Source organism: Pantherophis guttatus, chromosome 3 (assembly GCF_059756535.1).
Source record: "Pantherophis guttatus breed Tessera chromosome 3, ASM5975653v1, whole genome shotgun sequence".
Classification (NCBI taxonomy): domain Eukaryota; kingdom Metazoa; phylum Chordata; class Lepidosauria; order Squamata; family Colubridae; genus Pantherophis; species Pantherophis guttatus.
The window spans coordinates 178714711-178732456 of NC_142065.1; the positions used below are offsets into that span (position 1 = coordinate 178714711).

At 38.5% G+C, this 17746-nt stretch overlaps 1 protein-coding gene across 2 annotated transcripts in view; it reads right to left on the reverse strand.

Annotated features, from left to right (window-relative positions):
• Positions 1-17746, reverse strand: part of ARFGEF1 (ARF guanine nucleotide exchange factor 1) — a 68962-nt gene that overhangs the window by 44796 nt on the left and 6420 nt on the right. For both annotated transcript variants that reach the window (XM_034429918.3, XM_087890650.1), the window contains exons 2-4: positions 6237-6267; positions 2508-2664; positions 1242-1388 (exon numbers count right to left, since the gene is read on the reverse strand). In XM_034429918.3, the coding sequence (XP_034285809.1) occupies positions 1242-1388; positions 2508-2664; positions 6237-6267 (335 nt within the window). The remainder of the gene's footprint in view (positions 1-1241; positions 1389-2507; positions 2665-6236; positions 6268-17746) is intronic.

Genomic DNA, 17746 nt, shown 5'->3' on the forward strand with positions numbered 1-17746 from the left:
TTTTTCTTGACTGTACACCACCTTGAGTCCTATGGGAGAAAGGCGGTATAGAAATATAATTAATAAATAAATAAATAAATAAATAAATAAATAAATAAATAAATAAATGGGCTGTGGATGGGGCGCTTGGAGAGAGAGAGAGCAAGACAGCTCTCCAACCTCTGTTTGTGTGTGTGTGTGGGGGGGGGCAGCTTCTGAACAGCCAGCTCCACCTGACCTACTCCCTGAGTCTCGCCGTTCTCCTCGCCCCCACCCCCACCCCACTCAAGCAGCGGCTTCCCTGTTTAGGCCCAACAAGCTATGCATCCATGGTGCCCGCACCAGCATCCTGAGAGAAGCAGAGAAGATCATCGCTTGCAAGCAGACAAGCAGAGGTAGCAAGCATACGCCGTGCTGTGGGAAAAATGAGAGGTCCTGTTGTCCCGCAGAGCCTGCTGCTACTTGAGGGGGGGGTGAGGAGAACAGCGAGACTCAGAGAGTAGGTCAGGTGGAGCTGGCTGACTCAGGGCTGCTCAGAAGCCGCCTGTGTTGCTGCCAGAAGTTTGGGTGCCTCGGCTTCAGATCGCTCCCTCCCTCCCTCACACACACACACACACACACAAAAACAGAGGTTGGAGAGCTCTCTTGCTCACTCCCTCTCCAAGCGCCCCATGCACAGCCCATTTGAGGAAAGGGCACGCACGGCTGGGCGTGTTTGCCTGCAGAAGGAGGTGCAGCGCAATGGGGTTGTTTTGTTCACAGGGGTGGTACTTCGGGTGGGCAGGCGGACGTCTGCAGCTGACAACTATAATGAATATGTCCACCTGTGCTCCTGAAGCACCACCGTGGCGAACAAAACAACCCATTGCTATGGATGCATAATTTGTCAGGCTGAGCAGGGAAGCCGCTGCTTGAATGGGTGGGGGGCAAGTAAGCTGCTAGCTCCTTCCCCGCAGCCCTGCCATGCTTTCCTGCCTTCCATGTGGGCTTCTGCTTGCCTCACTTTGCAAGCTGGCCACTGGGATGCCAGGAAGGCAGCATGGAAGGCAGGCAAGCATGGCAGGACTGCAGGCCATGGACCGGTTCGGGGGCGTGGCCAGCCAGCCATTGCTCCCGGTTCGGCGAACTAGCCTCGCCCGAGCCAGTCCGAACCGGGAGCATTTCACCCCTGCTATAAACTGTTTTTGAAAAATCAAACTTAACCATGGAGAACTTCTCAAATTCAGTAAAATACAATTGTTTATCAATAATTTTAACCTTACTTTTATAATTTGTAGTTGAACACCTTCGTCTGTCTGTGGACCTTGAAAGCAGCCACATATTGTTTCAATAATTCTATCAATCAACTTTTTCCCAGGAGCAGTGCTATCTGGAGCATTACCAGTCAAATGCCCATAGGCTATAAGTTTCTGGAAATAAAGCAAGTAAACAACAATGAACAAGCAAAGCTAATATATTATACATTATGTTTTTCAGCCAGGGAAATCCTCATCTAAAAATCACAGTAAATTTCAAGTTTAAATAAATACCAGAGCCATTTAGGAATAAACATCCTTTATCCTTATTCCTGCAAAGAAAAGATTGGACACCATTTGGATACATTTTCACAAGGCCCTGAAGACATGGCCTTGCAATTGGTGTGTGGACCCCAGAATGAGATGAAACCCATCAAGTGACTCATTTGATTGTTGTCACGAAGCAGGTTGTGGGGTGGGGTGTATTTTTCTCTCTATTGTTTTTATACTGAGATTTTATCCTTGTAAACTGCCTAGACATTCTGAGAGTGAGTTGGGAGGCCATATAAATTTTCTTAAATAAATAAATAAGATCTTGGGGTATTTTCTTCTCCCCATTCACAGTGATTGCTTTTTCAGACAATTGAACTATGGCTTATTAATGATTTGGATATTGGCTTGAAATGGGTTTTGTGACTAGCTGGAAAACAAAATTATGATTAACAGTAATAATTTATCTGATTTTTTGACATCACAGGAAAAGTAACAAATCATAAAGTCACTATCATAATGGGGAAAAAAGTGTTGTGGTTCACAACACTTAAAAAGTATTGCTTCACCATGAATTAGACTGTGATGGTGAACCTATGGCACGTGGCCAGCTGGTCTTCGGGTCTCTGCCACCCATCCGCAGGTACGGGATATGTGTGGGGGCAGGGCGCAGGCGGGGGCTACGGGCACATATGTGGGGGGCGCATGCACAGGGGCTGCACGTGCATTGCATTTTGGAAGTTAAAGCGCATGCACGGGCTTTGGGCACTCGGTCCGGAAAAGGTTAGCCATCACTGAACTAGACAATTACCTTTACAGATCCCAATTATACCACTCAATTCATAAGATTTTTTAAAAAACAAAAGCATCTCCTTTTGACCAAATTTAATTTTTATAAAATATTTAAATCAGATTTTTTTACATTGATAATTGGATAAAATCAAGAAAAAACTTCCTTAAAAAAAGAACATTAAAAGTAGGCAATAATAGCATATATTTCAGGAAATATAGATTCATACAGACCTGCAAACAATCTAACGATGTACTAACAATTCTGGGACACTTGGATTGACATGCCAATTCAAATGGTAAGAAGTACTTGTCTGCTTCAATAAAGCTAGTCTTTGATTTCACTGGTGGAAGAGTGCTTGAGCCAGGTTTTGCTTCTCCATGAGGTGGACTAAATAAAATGGCAGTAAAATAAATGAGTTAAATATGAATTCAGAAATAGCTAGGGCTTTTATTATATACTTGCTTTATCTTTAGTTGTATATTTAAATTGTAAAACATTTATCATTGAAACTGATATTTCAAGTCATACTTAATTTACATAGCTGATTTTTTCTACTGAATGATGTGAATGCTTCTGTTTTTGAAATCCCGATAAAACAAAATAAATTTATTTATTTATTTAATTTGTATACCGCCCGTCTCCAACAGGACTCAGGGCGGTGAACAGCCATGATAAAACATAACATATAAAATTTAAAAACAGTTTAAAAAACATTAAATTAAATGCTTCGACTTGTAAAGAAATGACTTTTAACAGAATTAAATGTGTGTTATATTAATAATTATGACCTAGTACAAAATTAATAAATAAGAAATCCTCTTTAAAAAGTAGACTGCAGTTTCATATGTTCAAGAAACTAGTAAAAATGAATGGAACATTTAGTTCACTGTAAAAATAAAAATGATTTTTATAATGATCAGTACCTACAGGCATTAGGAAGACATTATTTCTGTCTTAAGTAACTTTACAAAGGAAAGAAATGAATGAGGACAAGAAAGGATTCCTTTCATTCCTTCTCTGTGGCGGCACCTGCCCTCTGGAACAACCTACCCCCAGAGATACGCCTGATACCAGACCTCTGGACTTTTCGTTGGGCCCTGAAAACACATCTATTCCATTTAGCCGGGCTGGCTTGATCCCATCCTTGCGGTTCTAATTTGAAATTGGTTTTAATTGGGTTGTTTTAAATTAAAGGCCAAATTATTTAATGTTTTTAAACTGCTTTTAAATTTTATATGTTGTGTTTTACTGTGGCTGTTCACCGTCCTGAGTCCTGTTGGAGAAGGGCGGTATACAAATTAAATAAATAAATAAATAAATTAGAGGGATCCTTTTAAAAAATTATCTGTTTTCTCAAGTGATATTTTGATAGATAGATGGGGAATGGTTACAGCTTTCCTTTGTTTTTAACCATGCTTCTTTTTTTGTGCAAAAATGCAAAAAGTTTAAAATTTCTGTGCTTCTTAACTGGGACATTCAGAGATGACATACTTGATCATTTTTCTGAACTAATTTGAAGCCAAAGCTATTACCGTGTTTCCCTGAAAATAAGACCCTGTCTTATATTTTTTTGAACCCCGAAATAAGGGCTTGGCCTTATTTTTGGGGGGTCTTATTATTTTGGGGCACAATTTCAGGGTGGCAGGTGGGGAGGGGTGGGGTGGGGGAGAAGTGAGAGGCAGGAAGCCCTGCCATGCCTGGCGAGGGGGTGGGGAGAAGAGATGGCAAGAATCACGGCTGCTTTTGCAGCCAATTGAGGCTGCAAAAGCAGCAGGTGGCCCCACACATCTTGCAGCCCCTTCATGAACAGTCTTACCTCAATCAGTTGCCAAGAGCTTGGCCCCAGTTGAGGCTCCCTGCGGTGGAGCCTGCAGCCCGGCACTTGAGAGGATCTTGGGAGGGAAAGCCCCTTTGCACAATCCAGCCTCTCTTTCAGGTGAACAGGAAGCCCCCTCCTACCATGCAGCTGGCTGGTTGAGAATCAGGCAGTCCTCGGAACCACTCCCCGGCTGGACACTGAACTTCAGCAGGAAGGCGTCTCCTTTGGGCTACTGAGCACCAGTCTGGACGCCTACTTGGTGCTGCTGGTGCCAGGCTACAAACCTGGGTCTGGTTAGTGCTGCAGGTCTCAGGCCAGCTGTGCGCAGAGATGGCATGAGAGTTGCAGCGGCCACCAGGGCCAGGGCCCGAAAAGCATTGCTCAGCGTAACTGTAGCCCGGCCCCTGCAGCACCGAATAGGTGTACAGGGCAGCGCTCAGCAGCCCAAACATTTGACAATGCAGGCCGGTGCCTATCAGGTAGCCAAACACTTTTCACCTGCTTCGTCTCCCTCTGGGTGAAAAGTGCACAGCAGTTCAAGAGATCAAATCTCTGTGTGTGTGTGTGTGTGTGTGTGTGTGTGTGAGCAACAGAGAGAGAGAAAAAGAGAAACAGTGGTGGGGAACTGGGTAAGAGGACCAAGCCTCCCGTGCCCAGAAACAATGTGCAGCGTCTCCTTCTCACAGTAACGAGAATTGCCTGCAATTCTCCTTATTCTTAGAGACTGCACATTGCAAAGAAGAACGAAGCAAGGCGGTGGGGGGATGGAGGACAAAGCAAGGCAGAGGCTGCGGAGCTGCCCCAAGGCCCTGCATCAGCTTACCTGAAGGCTCTTCAGCTAGGCCACCCATGCCAAACCCTCCCCCTCCCCCCCAGGGCAGCCACATCCCTTCACTAACCTGCTTTCCAACTCTGTTCTCCACTGCCTGTTCAGGAAGAGAAGGGTACAAGGGTAAAAAACGAGGGTAAAAAAAAATGCCAGTAGTTCAGACCTTCCAACTTCTCATGAAGAAAAAAAAATCTCGCGAAGTTGGAAGGTGTTTTTACCATAGTCTCACAGACTACTTTTCTTGCCTGCATGTGATGGTGGAGAACGGAGCTGGAAAGCAGGTTAGTGAAGAGTTAGTGGCTGCCTTGGGAGATTTGGGGGTGGGTGGGTGAGGTACCTCTATGTGTGTGTCTGTGAGTGAAAGAGAGAGAGAGGAGGGGACGGAGAGAACATTGCTGCCAGCCCTGGAAAGCTCTCCGAGGTTGGATCAGATCTCTCTCTCTTACACACACACTGTTCTTTCTTTGGGATCACAACACAGACACCCCTGCCAGGATTGCAAGGCTGAAGGCTTTGGATGGAGCATTTTGGGGATGTGCGTCTATGCTGCAATCCCAAGTAAAGAACAATCAGCAGGAAAAGGGGGGGAGGGGATTTTCCTGCAGTCTGTCCTTTCTTTGGGATCCCAAGTAAAGAAAGATAGGCAGGAAAAGGGGAAGGAGGCCAGCAGCTGGTGAGGTACTCCTGAGATCTGGGCTGAGTTGCACAGCCCTTGCTGGCTCAGCTGATCAGCGGGCAGCAATTATGGGGCTGAACCTCCAGGAGGTGACCGGGAAAGGGAAGGGCTGTCTCCTGTGCTAGCTATGCCCACCCCTTCACTAGGGCTTATTTTCAGGGGAGGGCGTATATCTATGCCCACCCCAAAAATCAGGCTTGGCCTTATTTTCAGGACATGTCGTATTTTCAGGGAAACACGGTAGAAATTATATGCTATGAAATTTTAAATTTCTTCTTTGTTTTTACAAAACTGGAGTTTCTTATAGAATTTTTTTTAACTTATAGAACACTAATATATAAACTATATGGTTTGTAAAATAAGCCATAGAATCTAACCTATTATTGGTTGACATGCATATCATACTACAGCAGAAAAAATATATACTATGGATAAATCTTTATGTATGAACTAGGCCAGGATGTCTTATGATGTTTCTGCATTTCACACATGATAAAGTGCTAAAAAGGTAATTTATAAATCATTCTCTCTAAAAAATAGAATGAATGGCAGATTTAATCGCCATATAGTCAGATATTTGTGCTTATAATCATCTCACGAACTTAAGCATTCATACTTAATATGAACAAAATTACCTTTGTTTTCCAGTTTCTGTTTTTATTTCCTCTGGAAAAAAAAAAGCAAATAAAACCTTTTTTTATAAGAATGATTAAAACGATAAAATAAAACTATTTCCCACATCTCATATATAACATTTCAAATTAAGAAGCTGAACTTCCTCCCGCCAGTTACTAAATAAATATAAATAGCAAATTCTCCTATAATATAAAATATGGGGAAAGCATGTCAATCCAATAACATCCATGGTATTATTCCTTGTATTGTTTTCACATATTTGTGGGGAGATCTAGGAATACATGATAAATGGTTTTAAAGTTTGCAAACATCTAAGGATGTTTCTGCAATCTGGGATACTTATACAGTTTGGGATTTTCTGTGTTCACAAATGATATAATTTGAAGAGATACATTTGATAGTAACAAATAAAACATAAAGCAGTCACCTACAAATGTTAATTAATAATAAATCCCTAGAATTATCAACAACAGTTCTATTGTATATTATGCTTTATCCTATTTACACAGTTTTGGGCAACAACATCAAAAGGTGCAAAAATTTGCCTGGTCAACCAAAAATGTGTGGTTATTAGGCTGACTCTCTTTTATGGGGCAATTGCATGTCTCATACTTAATGCTTCATTTCTAAAATGCATATCAAAGTCACAATCTCTTACTCCTTTAATCATCTTAAAGTCTGGAACAAGGACTAAGATTCTTCAGTGCTCAAGAAAGAGCAATTTCAATACCTTTTCCCCTGAGATTGAATCCAATTCAAATGTTAAGCCTTTTTCCCAAATCTTGAAGATTTCTACTTCATGAAGGAACTCATTCTATTTTTGTATCTATTTAGTCTTATTATTAACCATACTGATTATGTACATTAAACACACTTATATCTTTCCCTAATATTTGGCACATTTTTGGCTTTAAACAATCATATTTCATAAAACTTAAAACACCTACAAATGTCCAGTAATAAAAGTTACAATAGAAGATAAGCACCCCAAGCCTGAAAGCTCTTAGTTCAAGCCAGCTTTCTGCATTTTACATTGTACTGAATTCTTATTATTATTTATATTGTCCTCATTTGAAAGAAAGAGGGTTATATAAATACTGTGCATTTAAGATGATACCTATTATTACAGTGTATTTTATTCATCATCAGGAAATCCCTGAGATATAGACTGGACTCAGGAACTTGGGGAAAAATAACTGAAGGCGGCAGTGCCAAGCCATTCCCAAAACATCTCCCAAAAAACATCTCAGGGACTGGTTTGAAGCAAAGGAGACTTATAGTTACTAATATTAAGAATAAATTTGGGAGTTAGGCAGTAAATTAATATGTGTAAATAAATTTTCCATAGGGATTGTCACACATAAAATTTTCAGATCTTACTGGCATTAGATTTACTGCCCAACTCAGATTTATTACATTATTGGTTTTTCAACTGTTTTTTAAAATGAGACATTTTCAATGGATAAAAAATAGTGAAAAATTCCCATCTTTTATAATAGATTCAAAACAATAATATATAGATAGATATTATCTATCTAATATAGAGGACATAATATTTAAAATATACAAACTCAGAATGAAAAATCTTTTGAAGTACCGGTATCATACATCAATTTCCTTCCTTTTATCATTATAAATATGTTATAAATTTGATAAGTCATGAGGAATGAACCAGTTAGAATTTCCTTAAATATATAGAGATTTTAAATGTGCCCACATTAAAGTATTAGCTGGCTTCGATAATACAATATACTCCTACAGAATAATTTTGCCAACATGCACTTTCTTGTTAAAAAAATATTTTATGCAATTACTTCTGATACTTTGTTTAATGCCTGGTATTATTCTACAGTTTTATACATGAAAAAAATTACAGGGGTTATACTTTTTGCAGAAGACAAATTGTGGGCATTTTTAAAATAAAGATATCATAGTGTTAATATTAATAGTATTTCACAATGTTTGGAAAACAGAAATGAAGAACCAGAAACGAAATGATCACAAAAGCTAATATAAAAAGGGATTATAGGGCTATAGAATTTCAGCTATGCTTCAGCAGAGAACAAAATACTGAATTTGCAAGTAAATTCTCTGCATGCGTGTGCATGTGTGTATACATGCATGTGTACACACACATACACATAATGAGACATCAATAAACCACTCCATAATCCATATTAAGATTATCTGACTTGAATGTTCTGTGCATTTTTAAGACAAGGCTAGTCTTGTACACAAATATGCTACAGTACCTCATTTACTGACTATTTGTTTAGCGATAAAATTATGATGATCCTGGGAAAGGAGATTTCCAACCTGTCTTCAAAGTTGCAGCTGCTTGTGGTCAGGTGATTCCAATTTACAACAGTTGCAGCATCCCACAGTCATTTGATCACTATTTGCAACCTTCATAGCCAGCTTCTGCTAAGTAAAGTCAATGGGAAAGCCGGCGGGAAGTTGCAAATCATGATCATGTGATGTGGCATTTAACCACCACAGCCAGAACTATTATCATAAGTCAATATGGTCACATGATTTTGTGCTTACTGACTGCACTACTTAGTGACAGAGTTGCCAGCCCCAAATGTGGTCAGTAAGTGAACACTACTTGAAATCCAGATTTCAGGGTTTTTTACTTATTGAGGAACTTCTAGAAGGCATACATTTGAGCATAATGAGCTGAGGAATGCCCGAAATATATTCCTTCTGTAACATATACGAAAAGAAAAAAGAACCAATCAAACTAAATTACATTTCCCCAGAACTTTTCTGCAGTAATGAAGTAGGAGATATATGTGTCTGAGAACAAACTATAATCAGTCTAAACTTCAAAGTTTTTAATAATGAAATGATCAAAACAGGTCTGCAGAAAAGCCTACCAGAGAAATACCTGGACATAAACTGTCACAAATTAATCTGGTTAATTTAACTTAAATGCTTATAGGTATTAAATGCCAGATCAGGAAACGAACTTATAGAGCTTTTATCTATGAAAATAGCTCCCTGCTACTTGACAAGTTGCAATTATCTACAGCAGGGTGGATAAAAATCAATGATTTTTTTAAAAAAATCAAAAAAATCAGATTTTTTAAATTTAAATCGGATTTTTTTGATTTAAATCGGATTTTTTTAAATAAAATGCTTTTTGAGGAAAATATATTACCATCCAAAGGTTATTCCATCATGAAATAAAGATTAGTTTTTTAATTATGTAGAATAAGGCTGTATATGTTTAATTTTTTGGGCAAATAAATTCCATTAATCCATTCACAATGTCATGCTCTTCCAGAGGTTTTTGTAAGATTATTGGGCAGTTTCTTTGCCTACAAGATATTATTACAGATGCTTGGTTTACTTTTGCAGTTCTCAAAACTGAATTTGACTCAGCAGAGATCACATGCCTCTTCTTCACAGCAAAAATGTTATAACATGAACAGAGTTGAGAAAAAGATCTTAATCCTATTGTTCTACAAACCTATGAATACAGAATCAACCCCTTCAGTGCTAAGTTTCAAGAAGTTCAGTGAATAGAATAGAAACAATATTTTTCTGATTGTTTGGAGTGGAATAGATTTGCGCAAGAAGAAAGTGAAACTAAGTGTGAGGAGGAAGGGGCAAGCAGACAAGCAGTACAAAATGAAAGTGAAACTTTCTGAGCACAATACTGCACAGCCACAGATAGACAAGTCTTTGGATCTTTTTGTGTGTATGACCTGAGGTTTATCACATTCTTTCCTTGGAGGAAAAAACCTATAATGGCAGCAGGCCGTAAAAGAGACCCAGTTTGGCAATATTTTAATGAAGTTCCTTTACCTATCGGTAAGGCAGGCATGCGTGCAAACTGCAAACACTGCAACAAAGAAATGCAAGGCCTGGTGGCCCGAATGAGGCACATCATGAGAAGTGCTGTGATGAAGATGACCAAAGAAACACATTTGAACAGGCAGGATCTTCAGGTTGGTAAACATTTTTATTGAATCATATTTCTAAAGACTGCCTTGAACTGTCATGTTTGAGCAAAATTATATTTCTTATTATTACTGCATGTTACTGTCATTTGGTACAGTTATGAAGAAAAGCAAATATTCCTTTTGGGGCAGTGCTGTGTACAATAAGCAGAAATTGTATAAACAATAAAATAACAGCACTGACTTTTTTGTTTAGGGGAATTCATGGATTCTAGAAACTATCCACCTTCAAGATCACCATCCTCCTGTTCTACAGTTTCAGAGTTATCCATCCAGGATAGAGCTTCATTAGCATCATCATCATCAGACACCCACAGCCACATATCACTATCACCTAAAAGAAAGAAAAAAACCTTCTCTCCTGGAACCACCATAGATAAGTTTGTGATAAAAACTAGATGATTAGAAAAATAGTTAATTGATGAAAAAATTGCCCAGTTTGTTTATGCAACGAACTCTTCTTTCCGTCTGACTTAGAACCCACATTTCATTAATATGGTTCAGTCACTGAGACCAGGATACAGTCCACCCAGCAGAGTAGATGTTGCAGGGAAACTGCTGGATAAAGTGTATGACAGAGAAATGGAGCAATGTGCAACAGCTCTGGAGGGTAGAATTGTTAACCTAAGTATTGATGGGTGGAGTAATGTCCACAATGATCCTATTGTATGTGCTTGTATAACAACAGAAGAAGGGAAAGTCTTCCTTGCACAAACAATTGATACGTCAGGAAATGCACACACAGCAGAATACTTACAAGAAGTGGCAGTAAAAGCTATAACAACATGTGAACAAAAATTCAAATGTCTAGTACGCAGTTTGGTCACAGGCAATGCTGCAAATGTATCCAAGATGAGAAGAAATTTAGAAGAGCAGGAAGGGAATACAAAGCTAATAACATATGGTTGCAGTGCTCATTTGCTGCACCTCTTAGCCAAAGACTTAAGTGTTCCAGAAATAAAGACTAATGTTGTTGAAATTGCTAAATACTTCCGTAACAATCATTTTGCTGCAGCAGCTCTGAAAAGGATGGGTGGAACCAAGCTAACGCTCTCACAAGATGTTAGATGGAACTCTGTGATGGACTGTTTTGAGCAGTATATCAAGAACTGGCCTATTCTGATTGTGAAGAAAATTGAGATAAAATAGATGGCACTGTCACGGCCACAATCCTCAACATTGGGCTTAAGAGAAATGTTGAATATATGCCGAGCATCCTGAAACCCATCTCTGAAGCTTTAAACAAAATACAGAAAAATAGCTGTCTTACTGCTGATGCTGTTGAAATTTGGAAAGAACTGAGTGAACACTTAAAAAGAGAACTACATATGGACAGAATTAAATTACAAGCATTAAAAAAACCAATGGGACAAGTACTGTCTCCAGCTCATTTTTTGGCAAATATTGTCAATATTCAGTATCAGGGTCAAAACTTAAGTGCTGAGGAAGAGGAGTTAACTATGTCATGGGCAGGGCCGGATTTTCCTATAGGCTAACTAGGCTTCAGCCTAGGGCCTCAAGATCAAGAGGGGGCCTCAAGATCAAGAGGGGCCTACATTCAAATTGTTAGCAAAATTAAAATTACACTTTCACTATAGGTGAAAGGGCATCATAAGTGGAATAGCCTAGGGCCTCTTTTCATCTAAATCCGGCCCTGGACATGGGTATCCAGCAATCATCCATCTGTAATGCCAACTATAATAAACTTCAAAGCTAAGGGGGAACCATTCAAGAAATTTATGTTTGCTGAAGATATTTTAAAGAAAGTCACACCAGTGAACTGGTGGAAGTCACTTAAACTCTTGGATTTAGAGACTGTTCAAGTAATGATTTCACTTTTAACAGCAATAGCTTCTTCTGCAGGCGTTGAAAGAATATTCTCTTCCTTTGGACTCATTCATTCTAAATTGAGAAATCGTTTGGGACCCGATAAAGCAGGAAAGCTTGTTTTTCTTTTCCAGATTATGAACAAAGAAGAAGATGAAGATGACGAGTGAGCTACAGAGGACAGTATTTAAGTTTTTATGTGTAGGCTGGGCTGACAGTCTAAGTTTCTTAAAATATATATATATTGTTTAGCCAAATTAGTTAACAAACATGGATGTTTGTTTAAGCAAATAACATATGCTGTAATGTTATTGTTTCAGTTGAATAAATCTATTTAAATTGTTATTATTAAGGTAATTATTATTTTTCTCCTTCCTAAGTACAACAGAAAAGTTGTCCAAATGTGAATGATTAACCTATTAAACTGGGGATAAAAAAACTAATATGAAAAGTTGTTATTCTAAAAATCTTCATCTACTTGCATATTAAAGTTATACCAGCAAGAATTAGTCTTTATGTAGAAAACTATGATTTAAATCAAATCCACCCTGATCTACACCAGAATCATATGGTGACTAATCAGTGGTAAAATCCAAATTTTTATACTACCGGTTCTGCGGGCGAGGCTTGGTGGACTTGGCAGGGGAAGGATACTGCAAAATCTCCATTCCCACCACACTCCAGGGGAAGGATACTGCAAAATCCCCATTCCCTTCCCATTCCTGGGGGAAGGATATTGCGAAATCTCCATTCCCACCCGACTCTGGGGCCAGCCAGAGGTGGTATTTGCCGGTTCTCCGAACTGCTCAAAATTTCCGCTACCTGTTCTCCAGAACCTGTCAGAACCTGCTGGATTTCACCCATGACTAATGTAGAAACATAACCTTTAAGAAACAAGAGTATCACTGGGGGAAATTCAAAGTTTATGCAACTAAACAAATCTAAAAGTTAGCAGAGATTCCTTTTTCCTCAAGACTGCAATAATGATGGGGCATGTTCAATACACAAAGAACTACCCATTTTATAAAAATGAATATTACAGTAATGTAATTAAGAGAGCAATCATTGGCATGATTTTTATACTTTAAGTCTGCAAGCGACTAGGTTACAGACTGAGATTCTTTGGAATGGCTTGGAAATGATGCAAGAGGATTGCACTAATGTTACCAAAAACAGATGTGGTGGTATGGTTAAAAGCGTTGGATTGCCACCAGGGAAATCCTGGCTCAAGTCCATACTCAGCCACAGAAGCTTCAGAAACTTTGGAAAGATCACTCTTCCCCAAGCTACTTCAGATGACTCCTGTGGTGGGTAAGAAATATAACGAACGAACACTGTGTACAATACCTTGACCTTCTGAAAGACAGACAAGATATATTAAATAAATTAATCTTAAAAATAATTCAGATGCTGATTCTTGCAACAATTAAATATATGAGATCAGGAAATAAAGTTCCAGGTTTTTATTTAGTTAATTAGCTTCATCCTGACATAAAAAATGGTACAATTAAATTCTGTATGACAAGTATAGTTATACAAGTAAAACTGGTATAAATATACAAAATATATAAAAATAAGGATATCCTCCTTTTCCCTCAAAAATATAAGGGGGATATATACATAGCATATATAAAATAATCAGTGTAAAATATGGAAAATTAGGGATGGTTTTTAAATGTTACCTGGGGACAGTTTGCTACAGGTTCACAAGTAATAGGAAATTATTTCAGTCCACTTAACATTCATGCCAGCAATTATTCGTTATTTATTCATGTTAACTCAATATTTTTTTAATTTAGTATTTATTCATGCTAACTCAAGATTTGTTTTAATCCAGCTGATTAAACTGCAGCAGTCTATTTTGTATATAATCCTAAAACAAAAATAATTCATATATTGCACCAGGCTAAATCCAAATCAAATATATTACAGGTAGTCCTCGAATTGTGATAGTACTTGGGACCCGTATTTCCATCACTAAGCGATACAGTTGTAAAGCACAATGTCATGCAACCACATTGCTTAGCAATAGCAACTTTGTCACTCTCCGTTGCCATCATTATCCAAATTCTGCCAGTCATTACTCAAAAACCCATCCAAATCCAAGCCATTCTGGGCTCAGTCCCTCCCAACTCCATGGCTCGTTTCTTCCAAGGTAAGGGACTGCCTCCCCTTCAATTATCCCTTTTTGGCCACCCTATACTCTGCTTTGTGGAGTGGCAAACAGCCCCAGACCTACATAGCTCTAACTAACTTAGTACTATTATTTGATAAACTGTTCTTCTTTCCTCCCTTGACTTTGCTTTTCTCTCAATTTGTGACAGATTGCAAGATTTAAGACCTTTTCTAGCTCAGGGTCTGGATTAGCTGACCCAGCCTGTTCCTCTGCCACTTCATCTGTGTGCTCTCTTCATCTGATTTCTGTGGTGGCTGAGTGTTAGACTGGTGAAGTTGTTATTTGCATAAATTCACTTCTTTAAGCTTTAAGAGCTTTTAGAATGATAAGCAACTTCACCTATGTTTGTAAGAGGAGATATGTATTAGTTTATAGTGGCAAAAATTCAGGAGGAGTCTGATAGCACCTTTTCTGATTAAAAAGGTGTTAAGCTTTCATGAGCTGCAGCTCCCATCATCTCTATGCATCTGATGAGATGAGCTGCAACTCATAACATGTATGCCTTTTTAATATTTTGTTATCTAGAAAAAGTGATATCGGACTCCTGATTTTTTTTGTCCAAACACCTTTTTTTCCTGTGCGACTAGAATAATACATTCAGGTTTTGACCACACTTCAGCTTTATCTTCGGAGAAAGAGGGGATGATATCTGCTTTTTCTTAACTTTGGACCAGTAGTTTATCAATCCAAAGTACTAATTTAAACAAAAGCAGGCAAATTTTTGCATATCAATTAAGCAACAGAGTAAAAAAAGATGAGGGTAGTAAACAAATGGAGGTGTGAGATCATAAATCAGAACATTATCATGCTAATTGGAAACTTTCACTAAATTTCATTAAATTTTTCAGAAATCAAATACAGCTAGTCCTCCACTTACAGTTTGTTTAGTGACTGTTCAAAGTTACAATCACTGAAAAAAGACTTATGACAATTTTTCACACTTATGACCATTGCAGCATTCCCATGATCACATGATGAAAATTTCCAACTGACTCATATTTATAACGGTTGCAGTGCCCCGGGATCATGTGATCATCTGTTGCGACCTTCTGACGAGCAACATCAATGGGGAAGCCAGATTCATTTAATAGCCATGTTACTAACTTAACAACTGCAGTGATTCACTTAACAACTGTGTCAAGAAAGATAGTAAAATGGGGCAAAACTCACTTAACAAATGTCTCACTTAGCAACATAAATTTTGGGACTCAATTGTGGTCATAAGTTGAGGACTAGATATAGGACTAACTGAGTTATGGCCAACTGGGGGAGAGCCTATTTAACTCAAACTGCAAACATTTAGTTTGATTTTCTCATTGTTGTTGAACTGAGTGCTATCACACACCTAGATTAAGAGAGTTCCATAAGGCCTTCAGAAAGAAAGAATGAAAGTAAGTGGAAGATAGGAATGAGCACCTTACCCCTCCAAAATGACATTTTAAAGTACATTCTATAATTCCTTACTTTTATTGTTTTATCGCAGAAGCAACAACAAAATACAGATAGTCTTCAATTTATGATTGATTGCTTATCGACAATGTTGCAATGTTACTACAAAGTTACGATGGAGTTCCCAAAAGATACTTACAACCCGGCTTATGTTATCTGCCCCTTGTGGTTCATATGATGGCATTTTGGCTGTTTGCATTATCTTGCAGTCACTTGATCACAATTCATGACATTTTGCTGAAAACCAGTTTACTTCTGGTTTTCAACAAAAGTACCTTATAGGGAACAATGGGTTCGTTTAACGACTGTTGCAAAAAAGGTTGTAAAATTGGGGCCAGTCATGTGATGACCTACTTTATGACTATCACAACTGACTACCATAACGGATAGGCTCCATTACAGTCATAAGTCAAGAATTACCTGCAGTATTTTATACAGATCAGAGCCCTATGCCACAATTGTGTTGAAAGGACAGAGGTAGAATTATCTATGTCATTTGTTGATGAAAATTCTCAGTCATCCACATACAGTTGTCTGGAAGTTGAATCATGGCAAGTAGACGTCTTTTCTTTTTCGTTTCAAACATCTCACTGTTTATCAGCTTATAAGACTGAGGAAGTTGATGGATGTTTCAAACAAAAAAGAAAAGAAGTCCACTTGCCAAGATTCAAATTTCCAGATGTAATTTGGTTCCTAAACAATTGTTCCTTATTCTGAACAACCTGAAAAATGCATTAATATTTTGAACACTATTTCCTCAATGCAGAAGGAAAACATCTATTATATTGGTATCTTGATAGTATCTGCAGGTAGCATGCCCCATCAGTTTATATGGAATATATTGATTCCAAATTGGTAATAGCTCAGTTGCTGGAATTCTTGTTAAGTCCATCCCATTTATCTCAGCAAATCTTTTTCAAGAGAACTCTGGAAAAATCGGGCTTGGGAAAGAATCTATGGTTTTAAGCAGCTGCCAAAGAGCCTGACACCATATGTGCAAACAGACAACATGTAACTGGATACATCTGTTGATCATCACAGAACAAACCTTGGTAATTAGAAATTTCATTAGGCATCTAAATTATACCAATAAAACCTCAGATGGCACAGTAAAATCATCATTCCTACAGACTTTAGATTTTTTTTTTACATGGCCAATTTTATAGTCTAAAGAGCAGCTAGTCAGGACTGGACTAAAAACGTTAAACGTTTTATCATGGCTTTTTAAAAAAGGACTGCAAGAGCAAATGATCACAAATGCTAAGGAAAACATTTAATAACTATATAAAAATAGTAGGCAAAAGTCCTATTCTGAAAAATTAAAACACTTTTACTTGAGAATAATAATTAAAGGGATTATCTTTAAGAACAAAAATAGATTGCCATTAAAGCAAGCTGCAACATCATCTTGGTTACAGAAAAGCATCTGATATTCTATCCCATTCTTTTTAGCAAGCAAGTGTGCACAGAATGGCAAAACATAGTGATACATAGTTGACTTGAAAACTGTACTTGAGTACTTATTGTTTTCTCATTAAATTGGAATAAAGTACTATTTGAGATACCACAAAGTTCTCTTCTGAACCTTTATTCTTCAGTAATTTTATTCATTATAGATAGTCTTTGTTTAATGACCATTTGTTCAGCAACTGTTCAAGTAATGGCAGCACTGAACTAACGATAATTACAACGGGTCCTTGAAGGTATGGTTGTCACAGCATCAATGTGGTCAAATGATCAAAATTCGGGCACTTGGAAGCCCACGTGCACTTTCGACTGCAAGGCCGTTTCAATACACATGCACACACACACCACTGCCATCACCAGCTGATTCTTTGCTGTCTTCTTCCTCTGCTGCTGGCCCAGAATCCAGATATGGGTGAGCATGCAGCCGGTGGCTGTATGCACTGAGCATGACATGGTGGCAGAGTTTCATCTGCTATAGGGAGCTTGTAGGCCTGGCCTGGAAGAAGGCCGTGGGACAGGATGGTGAACTGCAGCACTCTTGATCACCAGGTGAGGAAGGAAAGGAGGTGGCGCCCCAGATGAAACTGTGCCTGAGGCATTATTCAGGGTGGCAGCAGAACTG